Source organism: Canis lupus, chromosome 2, assembly GCF_003254725.2.
Source record: "Canis lupus dingo isolate Sandy chromosome 2, ASM325472v2, whole genome shotgun sequence".
Taxonomy (NCBI): Eukaryota; Metazoa; Chordata; class Mammalia; order Carnivora; family Canidae; genus Canis; species Canis lupus.
Genome location: NC_064244.1, coordinates 47462384 through 47475507, shown reverse-complemented (window position 1 = coordinate 47475507; position 13124 = coordinate 47462384). Strand labels below are relative to the sequence as shown.

Sequence of the window (13124 nt, the reverse complement as noted above, 5' to 3'; positions counted from 1 at the left end):
TGAGTGGTGCAGCGGTTTGGCGCCTGCCTTTGGCCCAGGGCGCAATCCTGGAGACCCAGGATCGAATCCCACATCGGGCTCCGGTGCATGGAGCCTGCTTCTCCCTCTGCCTATGTCTCTGCCTCTCTCTCTCTCTGTGTGACTATCATAAATAAATAAATAAAAATTAAAAAAAAATTATTAAAAAGAAAAAAAAGAAATCCTGCCTCAAGACTGTAACACAGAAATCCTGTTTGAGTTATGAGCCTTTGCTAAAAAATTAGAACTTGTCAGCTCCCATAATCATGTGAGCTATTCCTTAAAATCATTTCCTCCTTCACATTCTCTCCTATCTCATATTCTCTTTCTCTCATGTCTTTGTGTGTACATGATGTGTGTACATGCATACAGAGCTCACACATACAAAAGAGATTCTATTTTTTTCTGGAGAACCCTGACTGATATAATTAGAATCTATAAAGTAAAACACAATCCACTATACTGATCATACAGACTGAACATGAAGCTCAGGGTATGCTCATAAACACTGGTCACCTTGAAAAAAATGCATTTAATATCAAAATCTCTATCTCGTGGAGTTTGGTAACTTAAAATCAACCTTAAGTTTCCACACTTTCCTACTTTTATACCTCTTCATATTTTCCAAGAAATACTTCAACATTTTATAATAGTAATAGAATGGGTCCCTAGATGGCTCAAGTCAGTTAAGTGTCCTATTTTTGATTCTGCTCAGGTCAAGACCTGAGGCTGAGCCTCAGAACACAATGGGCTCTATTCTCAGTGGGAAATCTGCTGCTCACCCTCTTCCTCTGCCCCTCCTCCTGCTTGTGCATGCACTCTCTCTTTCTAAAATAAACAAATAGATCTTAAAAATGTAAAACTAAGCAGTAAAGATTAACACTTATTAATTCAAGACAGTTATTTATATTTGGGCCCTGTGAACTATGTGTTGCATCCGAAGATGCCACAATGAACTCATAGAATATTTACAAATATGCAGAGAACCATAGAAATATCAGATACTTCAAAAATTGTTCCTTAAGATGACTTCCTATATTTGCAAAGTACTACCCAGAAATCCAGACAAAACAAAAAGTAAAAGTGGAGTCCAATCTGATTCTCCAGTTTGAGAATCTGAATGATGGTCAATAGGTACATATATTCCATTAGTCAGTAATTTTGTGGATATTTAAGAATGAAATAAAGATATTCTTTCTTTAGACTTTTATTATTTTTCAGCAACTACTAAGTAATTAGGACAAAAAATAAATATTAAGCCGTTTGGATCCAACTAAATAGAAGGAACGATTAGATATTTTTATCTCTTTTGGCCTAGGAGCACTGTGAAAATACTACAAACACACTAACTGAACCATGAAGCATGATAGTTTGATAATTTTCGATATATATCCTGTGTCTTTCATTCACATCTAATTTGGAAACAAATGGTAGAGATGCTCTCCATACTAACCGCAATTAATATCTAGTAAGCAAGATTTTAAAAAAACAGTTACCCATTATAAAAGCAAATATCAAGTTATCATTAAAATGTAATATATCCAACTAAAACTACAATAATGTACCTGGCTGGAATAAAAATTCAATCACCATAGACAGATAACTAACTCTATAGTCTATTTATTCATAACATTTATTTCATTATAAAAATACTTAACAACAGCACAAACGGTGACTTTGTGGGGACTCAAAGTAAGTATTTCAGGCTTTGTGGGGCATATGGTCTCAGATGCAACTATTCAACACCCGACATTAGTCATAAACAGTATGTCAAGAAATGGACACGGATGTGTCCCCGTACAAACTTTTGGATAACTTTCATGTGTCAGGAAATACTATTATTTTTTCAACCATTAAGAAATTTAAAAAACCATTCTTAATTCACAGACTACAAAAACAAGCAGCAGAGTGGGGGGATGCCCGGTGGGCTCAGCGCTGAGCGTCTGCCTTTGGCCCAGGGCATGATCACAAGATCCAGGATCAAGTTCCACATCGGGCTCCTTGCACAGAGCCTGCTTCTCCCTCTGCCTGTGTGTCTCTGCCTCTCTATGTCACTCATGAATAAATAAATAAAATCTTAAAAAATAAATAAAATGGAAGGTGAGAGAACGGGAGGGGCTGTTTGCGGGACAGGGAATGAGCAGCCTGTATTCCAGGACTGTGGTGCAAGAGGAAGAAAGGTGCTCTCAAGACAATGAAAAATGTTCTGTACAGTGAATGGCTGATCACTAAGCTCCCAAAGGAGGCTAGAAGAGGCTAAAAGAGTCACAAAGCAGATTACAGTAGGCCTTTACAGGCAAACCTACATTAGAGAGGTTAGACTTACTACTAAATCTAAAAGAAATCTCAAAACTGAGGAGGTTTGCAACAAGAAGTGACAAAATCCTAGTATATATTAGAAAACTCAACATGGTTGCTCTGAAGTAAATGCTCAGTAAAATCAGAAAATTCTAAACAGGACAAATGAAACAAATCTTTTGTACAAAGATAAAACAGTAATATTACTCAAATTTCTCAGCTACAAATATTTTATTACATCTTTGTAATTAAGTTATTTACCCTGGAAGCATACAGACATTATGAAGACAATCTTGGTACTGAAAATACGCATTTGCTGGACCCCCATGAAATCCCACTACAGTGAGAATAAAAAGAACATAAAAAGCAAAGGAACAATCTCACAGGGTCTATAAAGAGGAGAAACAACACTGGGTAAAGATGGCAACAGTGTTTGGAGGATGGCCAGTGGACAAAAGAAAGTTAAGTGACTGAGCTGAAACCAAGCTGCCAGCCAAGGAAATAACAATCTAAGTAAGCAGATTTGGTTTTCAGAACCCTGAAATCATCAGCCATAAAGAAGGCAGAGGTGAGGCACAGAGCTGAAAACAAGAAAACTGGCTGAGAATCTGTATAAGGAACAATTAAAACCTTACAGGTCCCCCTTTCCCACTCCTGAAAGAAACAAAAGACACAATACCTGGAAAAATAAAATTAGAGAAGCTCTAAGCAAAGAAACTTAAGAACAGGAGAATGCAAGGTGAGGTACAAAATAAAATTAGATAATTTATATGCAAATCTAGATCCTGAATGGTGAAATACCTTCATCAGCAAAGACCTTTCCTCTAATCCTGAGTTCTAACACTTGTTCATACCAAAGGAGAGGCTATCCCTCAGGAGAAAAGGGGAAAAGGGACCTACAAATACTTTTTCTAGTAAATTTCTCTACAACAAACTGTCATTTTTCGATACCACAAGGCTCTAAGCTCTAAATTAGGCAGTCTAAAAAGTTTTCATTATTCATTCAATATAAGTAACTCTGAAAGACTTCAAATAACAAATGCTTAGAGGACAAACTGTTCTAGTGGTGACTTGTGCAATAAGCCCAGCTTCTCTCCCAAAGATACAAAATCAGCCTTAATTTAACTTGGCTTATTCTACTATCTCATACTGTTTTCAGTGTTAAGAAGAAACAATTCTTTCTCCAAGATCCTTGCTTCCTTCAAAGCTCTCTGGATTTACTGGAACTCATTTGCCTGGCCCTATTTAATTCTTGCATATATTTTTGATGTTCTCCAGAACTGTGCTCACAGTCAGAAACAGTCATTTGAACTAGAATACTATTTTATTCACTTTCATTCCCATCTCTATACTCAAATGCGATGGCTTGACAGGTTTTTGTAATATTCTCTGAGGAAAGAAAAATGTCCTCTTCATAGTAAAAAATAAAAAGAGAAAAGATAAAAAGTGTTCCATGAAAAGTCTGTGTTCTAAAGACAGGGTTGGAAATAAGTCTGAATCAACGATAACAGCTCCTTTCTCAATCTTTCATGCTGCCAACGGACTCCAACAGTGCCAGCAGTAGCCACAGTTCATCATTTCTCTTTAATATGAAACTAAGCCCAGTGGACGTGCCCTATGCTTTTCATGTATCTTTTTAAAATGATGATTATTTGAGGTAACAAGGAAGCATACATAAGGCATTTCAGCAAATTTTTCACGATTTTTTAATGCACAGTATTAAAAGAAACATACTACAAAACTTCACGACATTGGATCTGACAATGATTTCTTGGATATGGTACCAAGGCACAGACAATAAAAGAAAAAAACTCGACTTCTTGAAAATTAAAAAAAATTGTGCATCGAAAGATGCTAATAACAGAGTTTAAAAGGTACCCCACAGACTAGGATAAAATATTTGCAAATCATTTATTTGGTAAGGAATTGATATCTAGAACACATAAATAATTCCTAAACCTAAAACAAAACACCTAATTCAATAAAGGGCAAAAACCTTGATTAGACATTTCTTCAAAGAAGAAAACATGAAAAGACACTCTACGCCACTAATCATTAAGAAAATAGAAATCAAAACTATACTGATACCACCTCACCATATGAGGATGAACACTATATATTATATATGTGTATATATATATGTGTGTGTGTATATATATTGTGTGTGTATATTATATATGTGTGTGTGTATATATATATATATTTTTTTTTTTTTTTTTTTTAACCCACCAGAAAACAAATGTTGGCAAGGATACGGTAAAATCTGAACCCTTGTGCACTGTGGGTAGGAATTTAAAATGGCACAGCTGCTGTGGAAAATAGTATGGTGGTTCCTCACAAAATTAAAAATAGAATTACCATATACGATCCAGTGAATCTACTTCAGGATACCTACCCAAAAAAAACTGAAAACAGTGACTTAGAGATTTGTATACCCAAGTTCACAGTAGCTTTATTCATAATAGGCAAAATGTGGAAACAACCCAAACATCCATTGACTAATGAACAGATAAGCAAAATGTGACAGATACATATAATAGAATATCATTCAGCTTCAAATTCTGATATATATTACAACATGGATGAACCATCAGGACATATGTTCAGTGACTGTAAGTTAAGTCACAAAAAGATAAATATTTTACCACTCCATTTATGTGAGGTACTTAAAGTAGTCACAACTACAGTGCAATGGTGGGGACACCTTGGTGGCTCAGTTGGTTAAACATTTGACTGTCAGGTTTTGCTCAGGTCATGACCTTAGGGTCCTAGGGCACCCTGTTCAGCAAGGAGTCTGCTTCTCCATCTGTCCCTCTTCATGCTCATGCACTGTCTCTCAAATAAATAAGTCAATCTTTAAAAAAAAAGTGCAATGGTGGTTGCCAAGGGCTAGGGAGTTCTTGTTTAATGGATGTACAGGTTCAAGTTTTATGAGACTGAAAGATGCATGCAAAGATGCATGGTGCTGATGACCATACAACATTATGAATATATTTAATAGCACTGAGCCATACACTTAAAAATCGCTGAAGGTAAATTTTATATGTATTTTATCACAGTAAAAAAAAAAAATGGAAAAAAAATGTAACACAGTGGATACATTTTCTCTTCCCAAAGCACACTGAACGTATCCCTACACAGTACTCATATTTAAGTGCTTTCCCTTAACATTACTCTAAGCTTGTCAAAACAAGTGTCTCCAGTGTATAGTGTAAAAGTGCCTGTTCCAAGATGGACAGGAGGCAGTTTTGTGTGGTTACTGAGATATCAGGCTCTGAAGTTAGGTTGCTAGAGTATATAAAGCATTGCATCATTTATTAGCTGTCTGAATTTGAACAAATGAGTAAATCTCTATAGCCTCAAGATTTCTCATGTGTGAGATGGAAATAAAAATACTATTATCTCAATGGGTTGTTGCTGAAAATTTAATGTAATACATGACATTTATATTGTTGTTAAATATATTGTTATTATTAAAATCATTCAACAAATTTTGTTGAACTGAATAAACTCTTGTTTAATATTATTCCATCACAGTTAAATTTAATGAAGGTAATAAATCTTATCTATCTATTCATCTAAACAAAGGCTAGGGTTTCAAATTAGGTTAGATCTAAATCTAATCCTAGAAAAACTAAGCAAACTCTAAAATTTGCACTTTCTTGTTCTAGGTTTCCTTAAAAGTGGAAATAGTTTTGTTTCACTAATCATAAGTTTTACAAATTGCCTCCATCCTAAAGACATTATGCAAGTACTTTGTCCTTTCTACATCTTATAAATATTAAAATATTAATGGCTTAATACATAAAATCTATATTTTAATATAATGTGTATAGTCTTAAGTAACCACTTCACTTAAGAACCTATTCCATACTTACTCTGGTGGCTGGTTTCTTTTTTTTTTTTTTAAAGATTTTATTTATTCATGATAGTCACACAGAGAGAGACAGAGAGGCAGAGACACAGGCAGAGGGAGAAGCAGGCTCCATGCGCCGGGAGCCCGATATGGGATTCGATCCCGGGTCTCCAGGATTGCGCCCTGGGCCGAAGGCAGGCGCCAAACCACTGCGCCACCCAGGGATCCCTGGTGGCTGGTTTCAGTTACAGTATTTCTTAAATAAGCTTTTGCTGAAAAAGTCATTTCCCATAATAATTATGACAGAAACTCATCACATAACATTAAGAACAAGTTTAGTAAAGGAATGGAACAAAGCCAGTAAATAATTATATATAAAGTTTTTGTTTCATTTGAAGTATGAGTTTTACAACATTGCAACCATAAAAGAATCAAAATTCCATTCTATGGTTAAACACAATAAATTTGCGAATTATAAAAGAGAACAAGTGTATATTTCAATTGCCATTCAGAGTCATTTTTCTCCTTCAAAATTATAGGTACAATGTAAGTTATTGAACTTTTAAAATACAAAATTTTAAATATCAGAGTTTTATATATAATTATTATTTCCCCAATTATTTCCAATCCTTATTCAAAAAGACCTTCTTCAATTCAAGTAAACTGATTCTTACCTCCTGATTAAATTTATGTGCCATCTCATTAAGAAGTGAAGAAAAAAAACTAGTGTTTTGTAGCAGGACTCGACCCATAACTCCAAGATATGTTGACATCACGACAGGATACCTCTGTACAATTAAAATACAGCACACAAAGTTATATCAAGGTATGAGTACAAACATGACTATGAACAATTACAGACATAATAACAGTCAACAGGAATGTAAAATAGCATTCTCCCTCAAAATCATTTCTTTAGGATATACTGCTAGTATTATCTGAGGTGTAAAGGTAACTCTCTAAATATATGTCATACAACATAATATATGTGTTACATATATATATTATATGGATAAAAAGAGGAACACAGAAAAAATATTCATCAATGGCTCATTTATTTACATCACTGTAAATACTCCTACGATACGTGGTACATAGGTCTACTTAAGAGAATGACTTAGAATATAACCGGTATTTTCATATATTCAATATGTGCTACAATGAGCACTATTCTTTCCCACTACTGTTTCAAATCTTTGCAGATGAATACACATGCACGTAAGTGAGAGAGATATTAAAAAAAAACAAAAGCTATAGTTGGTGAAGAAAGAAAAGGCAAAGCTGTATAACTACCCTGAAAGTTACTTAATTTACCTTAAAACAATCCAATAGTAAGAAAAGCTTTCTTTTTGTATCTAACAATAAAGAAGAAATAATTTTCCAATGAAGAATGAAAATAATTAAAAGTAGAACCGTACAGTCCATTACTATCCTTAGAAGGTTATGGAAAATCTTACCTCTCCTTCTATAATACCTCTGAAAACACAGGGGAGAATCGGTTGAAACATCTGTGGACCTAATACTGGGTTCACTTTGAGGGCATTTTCCACAACCTAAAAACCAGAAAGACTCACTGGTAACACTTAATAATGCAAGTCAGTGCTTCATGCAAAATACAAGTAAAGAAAACAATGCATTGAATACCACACGCTAAATCTGAGAATACACACAAACACATGAGGTATTCAATATTCTGGCACTAGACATACTTTTACAAGACAATCTATTAAAAATGGATTTGATATAAAATTTGATACGAAGTATATAACAGACACAGATATACATCTCACATGGAATTATAATTAGTCACATTTTAATAACAGGTATCAGGTTGTTAATATCAGTATTACATTTGCATACTTTAAACAAATAACCCTTACAAAATGTTGCACTAATAGAGCCAACAAAAGGCATTTCGTAAGTGTTGGCTTTTTTGCAGTAAGCAAAACAGTATGGTAGTGGCACAACACATAGAGATCAGTGGAAGAGGAGAGGCCAGAAATAAACCCCCAATTATATGGCCAATTAATCTTCAACAAAAGAGGCAAGAATATGCAATGGGAAAAAGACAATTTCTTCAACAAATGGTGTTTGGAAAATCAATAGCTACACACAAATATAAGAAATTGGATCCCTTTCTTACACCATACACACAAAAAAAACTCAAAATGGATTAAAGACCTAAACGTGATTCCTGAAATCATAAAATTCCTAGAAGAACACATACACAGTAACCTCTTAGACATGAGCTGCAGAAACACTTTTCGAGATATGTCTATGTTGGCGAAGGACATAAAAGCACAATTCAACTACTGGAACTACATGAAAATAAAAAGCTTTTGCATAGCAAAGGAAACCATCTACAACAACAACAAGACAATCCACTTAATGGAAGAACATATCTGCAAATAATGTATCTGATAAGGGGTTAATATCTATTAATATCTAAAATATTTTAAGAACTTATACAACTCAAGACCAAAAGAAACAACAAAACAAAAATAACAATCCAATTAAAAATGAGATGACATGAATAGGTATTTTTCCAAAGAAGACATACATAAGGCTACAGACACATGAAAAGATGCTCAACATCACTCATTATCAGGGATATACAAATTAAAGTTACAATGAGGTTTCATCTCATACCCATCAGAATAGTTAAAATCAACAACACAAGAAACAAGTGTTGGTGTGAAGATGTGGAGAATAGGAAAAGATAAAGAACTTATGGTGTAGGGCAGCCCAGGTGGCTCAGCGGTTTAGCGCCGCCTTCACCCCAGGGTGTGATCCTGGGGACCTGGGATCGAGTCCCACGTCGAACTCCCTGCATGGAGCCTGCTTCTCCCTCTGCCTGTGACTCTGCCTCTCTCTCTCTGTCTCTCATGAATACATAAATAAAATCTTAAAAAAAAAAAAACTTATGGTGTACACACACACATACACACACAGAATGAAATATTACTCAGCCATAAAAAGAATGAAATCTTGCCATATTAAACAACATAGATGGATCTAAAGGGTATAATGCTAAATGAAATTAGAGAAAGACAAACAACATGTGATTTCACTCATGTGTGCATAAGGGAGGGAGGGGAACAGCCTCTTAAAACCAGAGAACTGGTGGTTACCAGATGGGAGGTAGGTGGGAGGATGTGTGAAATAGTTGAAGGGAATTATGAGTACACTTAACATGTTGAGAACTGAGTATGTATAGAACTGCTGGATCATTATATTGTACACATAAAACTAATAGTATACTGTGTGTTAATTATAAAAGTGTTAACTTTTAATAGAGAAAAGTTAGTAAAAACTATACTCACTGTCCAAAAATCAATCTACCTTTAAGTTTATCAATAGACAAAAAACAGCTTATTGCCTGCAAACTGCTTATTTTTTGAGAAACAATCTTTTCTTTAAAGTTTTAAAAATTTTATTTATTAACCAGAGGCAAAAATATAGGCAGAATTAGGATCCACGAAGGAGCAGGGAACCAAATGCAGGACTTGATCCCAGGACCCCAGGATCGTGCCGTAAGCCAAGGGCAGACACTCAACCACTGAGCCACCCAGGCGTCCCGAGAAATAATCTTATTTAGTTTATAATATAATCATATAGGTTATCAATCAGAAGCACTGATTGTCACAGGTGAGAATTTTGAAGGATGAGATGGGTTCCCTCTGTAACAAAAAGAGAACGAAATTCAAAGCAGAGTGAGATGTTTTTTGTTTATTTTTGTTTTATTTTTTAGGAAGAGATGAAGGCAGTAGTCCAGAAGCAGCAATGAAGACCAAGAAGCAATCTTTCATGGCTCCAACCCCACTGTTAAGAGGAGCAGGAATGAAAACACACAGCATTTGAAAGGGTTATGAGCAAGTACTAATTTCAAGCAGAGCCAAGTTGCCGGTTAGAACTTGTAGCAATGTTTCTCAAGGGTGATTACTGACATTATGAGTGGGACAATGATTTACTGTTCTGGACTACTCCATGTACCGAAGGGCTTTTATCATCTCTGGTCTCTGTTCATTATGTGCCAAGAGCATGCTCAAAATATGATCACCATCAAATATACCTCCATGCATTTTGAAACATTCTCAAGGTAGGCAAGTAATACCCATGGATGATAGCATTCTCTAATTTTGAGCAAGAGGTAAAGGAATGTCCAAAGAAAAGTTTAAAAGTACAAAAACTTTTACAGTAGGCCTAATGTTACGTTATCTACTAAAAGATAAAAGTTATCAGAGCTCCTGACTAAAGGCAACAGGAGATGAAATTCAGAAAATAATTAAATCTAACCTCAATAAAGCTTATTTAAAAAAACAGATTTGGAATAAAGATGGGGAAGATGTAGATAACTAGTAAACTGAATCTCAGAAGTTCGTGTCACCACAAAGTCTCTATTTTAGCTACAAAATGGAAAATAAAACCATCTGCTGACTGTTAGACACACATTTAACTTCATTTCCTCCTGATATCGTACTATAATTACAGTATAAGGATTTTAAGGGGAAGGGACATAATTTTAAAAGGACCAAGGGATGAGAGATAAAATACTGGAAGGTATAAAGAAAAAATTCAAAAAGTAACTGATTAATCAGGTAACAGAAAGCTAAAATCAAAGGATGCAATGGACAAGGTGGAGAAGCAACTTGATTTATAGCACCTCTATCTTCTCCCTATCTCTCATTAAAACCAACAGAAATCAGGACTTTCTTTGGGGAGGAGGGTAAGGAAAAAGCTAAAAGACTGATTAACAAAGTCTTTTTTAAGAGAGATATTTCCAGGGTGCCTGGGTTGCTCAGTGGTTAAGTGTCTGCCTTTGGCTCAGGGCATAACCCCAGAGTCCTGGGATCAAGTCCCACGTCAAGCTCCCGGCAAGGAGCTTGCTTCTCCCCCTGCCCGTGTCTCTACCTCTCTCTGTGTGTCTCTCATGAATAAATAAATACAATCTTAAAAAAAAAAAAAAAAAGGATTCCCAGATATTCCCAAAACTCCATATCTAGGAAACTAACCATCTCTCTCTGCAGGAGAAGATAGTGTATTATCTTTAAAGGGTCTAAAAAGATTTTCCAGATTAAAAAGGCCTGATAGTGTCCAGTACAATCAATTAAAATAAACCTACATCAAGGCACATCATTGTAAATGTTAAGACACTAAGAACAAGAAGAAGCTATAAGCCTGGGGAGTTAGAGTTAGCATGGCTCTGGAAGAGACTTCATCAAGAAAATTAAAGAAATACCTGATGGGTCGATGCCTCTTAACATACTGAGCAGAGACTACTGGCAAAGAATGTAGTGCATATAAAAATAACACTAAAAAAAAAACTATTCACTCCAAAGATTATATAAGTTTGTGCAGAAAAGGAGAAGCAATCACCTACTTAGATCATTATGACTTACAGAATATAAATTCACTTAAATGTATCACTCAATAGAAATCAGCTGTCAGTATGATTTTCTTTGTGTGTGTGTGTGTGTGTGTATTTAGTTATTATTGCATAAAGGATCCCACCCAAATATATCAGGGCTAAAATGTAATCTTTGTATTTGAAAAGATTAGGAACCACAGCTAGGGGAGATGAGGTTATTTCTGAAAAATTATGTAGGAAAGTGTTATTATTAGACTTGGAGGCAGGGGTTGTGAAACAGAATGAAAAGAAAATTCAAAAAAGTAGAAGTGATAAGATCTAGAAGACCAAGTGAACAGTTAACCACAGGTTACTCCTAGTTTACATGTCTGGCCAATGGGTACAACCGTGGTCCCACTAATAATAATGAGGTTTTGTTGTGGACATGATGAACCTTGTGATGCTTGAGATGTGATTATTTCCACACATGATACTTTACAGTCCACTTTCCGAGGATAGCAGTTTGACATAAGAGTCACAGAGTTCAAATCATGACTGAAGGAAGTTCCCCTGCAAACGTAGAATCAAAATCCTTCTGGACATTCTGATCAGCAACCCATTGCTTTCTACTCTAAACAAAATTTTGAAAAATTCATCTAATGATTTCAGTGTTAATAAACAATTTGATGTATTTCGAGTGAAACGTATGTACACCCACATGGTCTAGCAGCTCCCAGAGGAAATAATTTTCAACTAATCAAAATATTAAAAGTAATTTGCAGATATTAATAGAATTTAAATCATAACTAATTTTTCTTGGGATGGGAATCATTACATTCTCAGGAATTTTAGTTTGTTGGATGTATTTTAATCAGTTTAGTTTTATTCTGATCCTCAAACTGTCCCATCATTAGCCAAGTGGGAACTCCTTCACATTGATTCAAATTGCAACCTTTTGACATCCCACCTTCTATTCCTTGTCTGCACAAAAGATCTCTCCCAGTTTGTCTTGAGTATCTCTTGTCTGAACTCTGGACATAACCAGCAGGAAACAGTATTTACAGACCACAATCTATGCTGTGCAATATATACTGCACTGAACTGACATTGCTTCTAGTCTTTTATTTAGACAACATTAGGATATCTATTTTCTTTTTGTGGAAGTATATAACAAATTCACCAAATCCAACTAACATTATAGCATTTTAATTGTATATTTCCATCTTTCTCCGACATTGAAAACTCTCAGATTATAACATTAATTTGTTTCTAACTGATACATATAACATTCCACATATATATTTAAGTGTTACGAATAATTACTAATAACAGTAACACTGCTGATGCAATTTACAATTTCCCTGTGTTTCTTTTTGTTCTAATGTTGTATTTTACCACAGATCCACATGTAAAATACTATGTACTAAAATTACTTGAAATATTCTTCTCAGATGGCTATGGCACCAACACAATAATAGATTCAAATGTCTTAGCTCTTTTATGATCTTTAGGAACTGCTTTTACTTTATTATTTTAAACCATATAAAATAACTACTTGGCTCCAAAAACCAAAGTAAAAAGCAGATACACATCCTGAAAGATCTA

At 34.9% G+C, this 13124-nt stretch overlaps 1 protein-coding gene across 3 annotated transcripts in view; it reads right to left on the bottom strand.

The window, feature by feature from the left end:
* IPO11 (importin 11) overlaps positions 1-13124 on the bottom strand; it is a 200795-nt gene that overhangs the window by 73366 nt on the left and 114305 nt on the right. For all 3 annotated transcript variants that reach the window (XR_003136545.3, XM_025446994.3, XM_025446993.3), the window contains exons 25-26: positions 7630-7725; positions 6847-6960 (exon numbers count right to left, since the gene is read on the bottom strand). Coding sequence is in view for 2 of the 3 variants with exons in the window: in XM_025446994.3 (XP_025302779.1) it covers positions 6847-6960; positions 7630-7725 (210 nt within the window). In the remaining variant the exon portion in view is untranslated. The remainder of the gene's footprint in view (positions 1-6846; positions 6961-7629; positions 7726-13124) is intronic.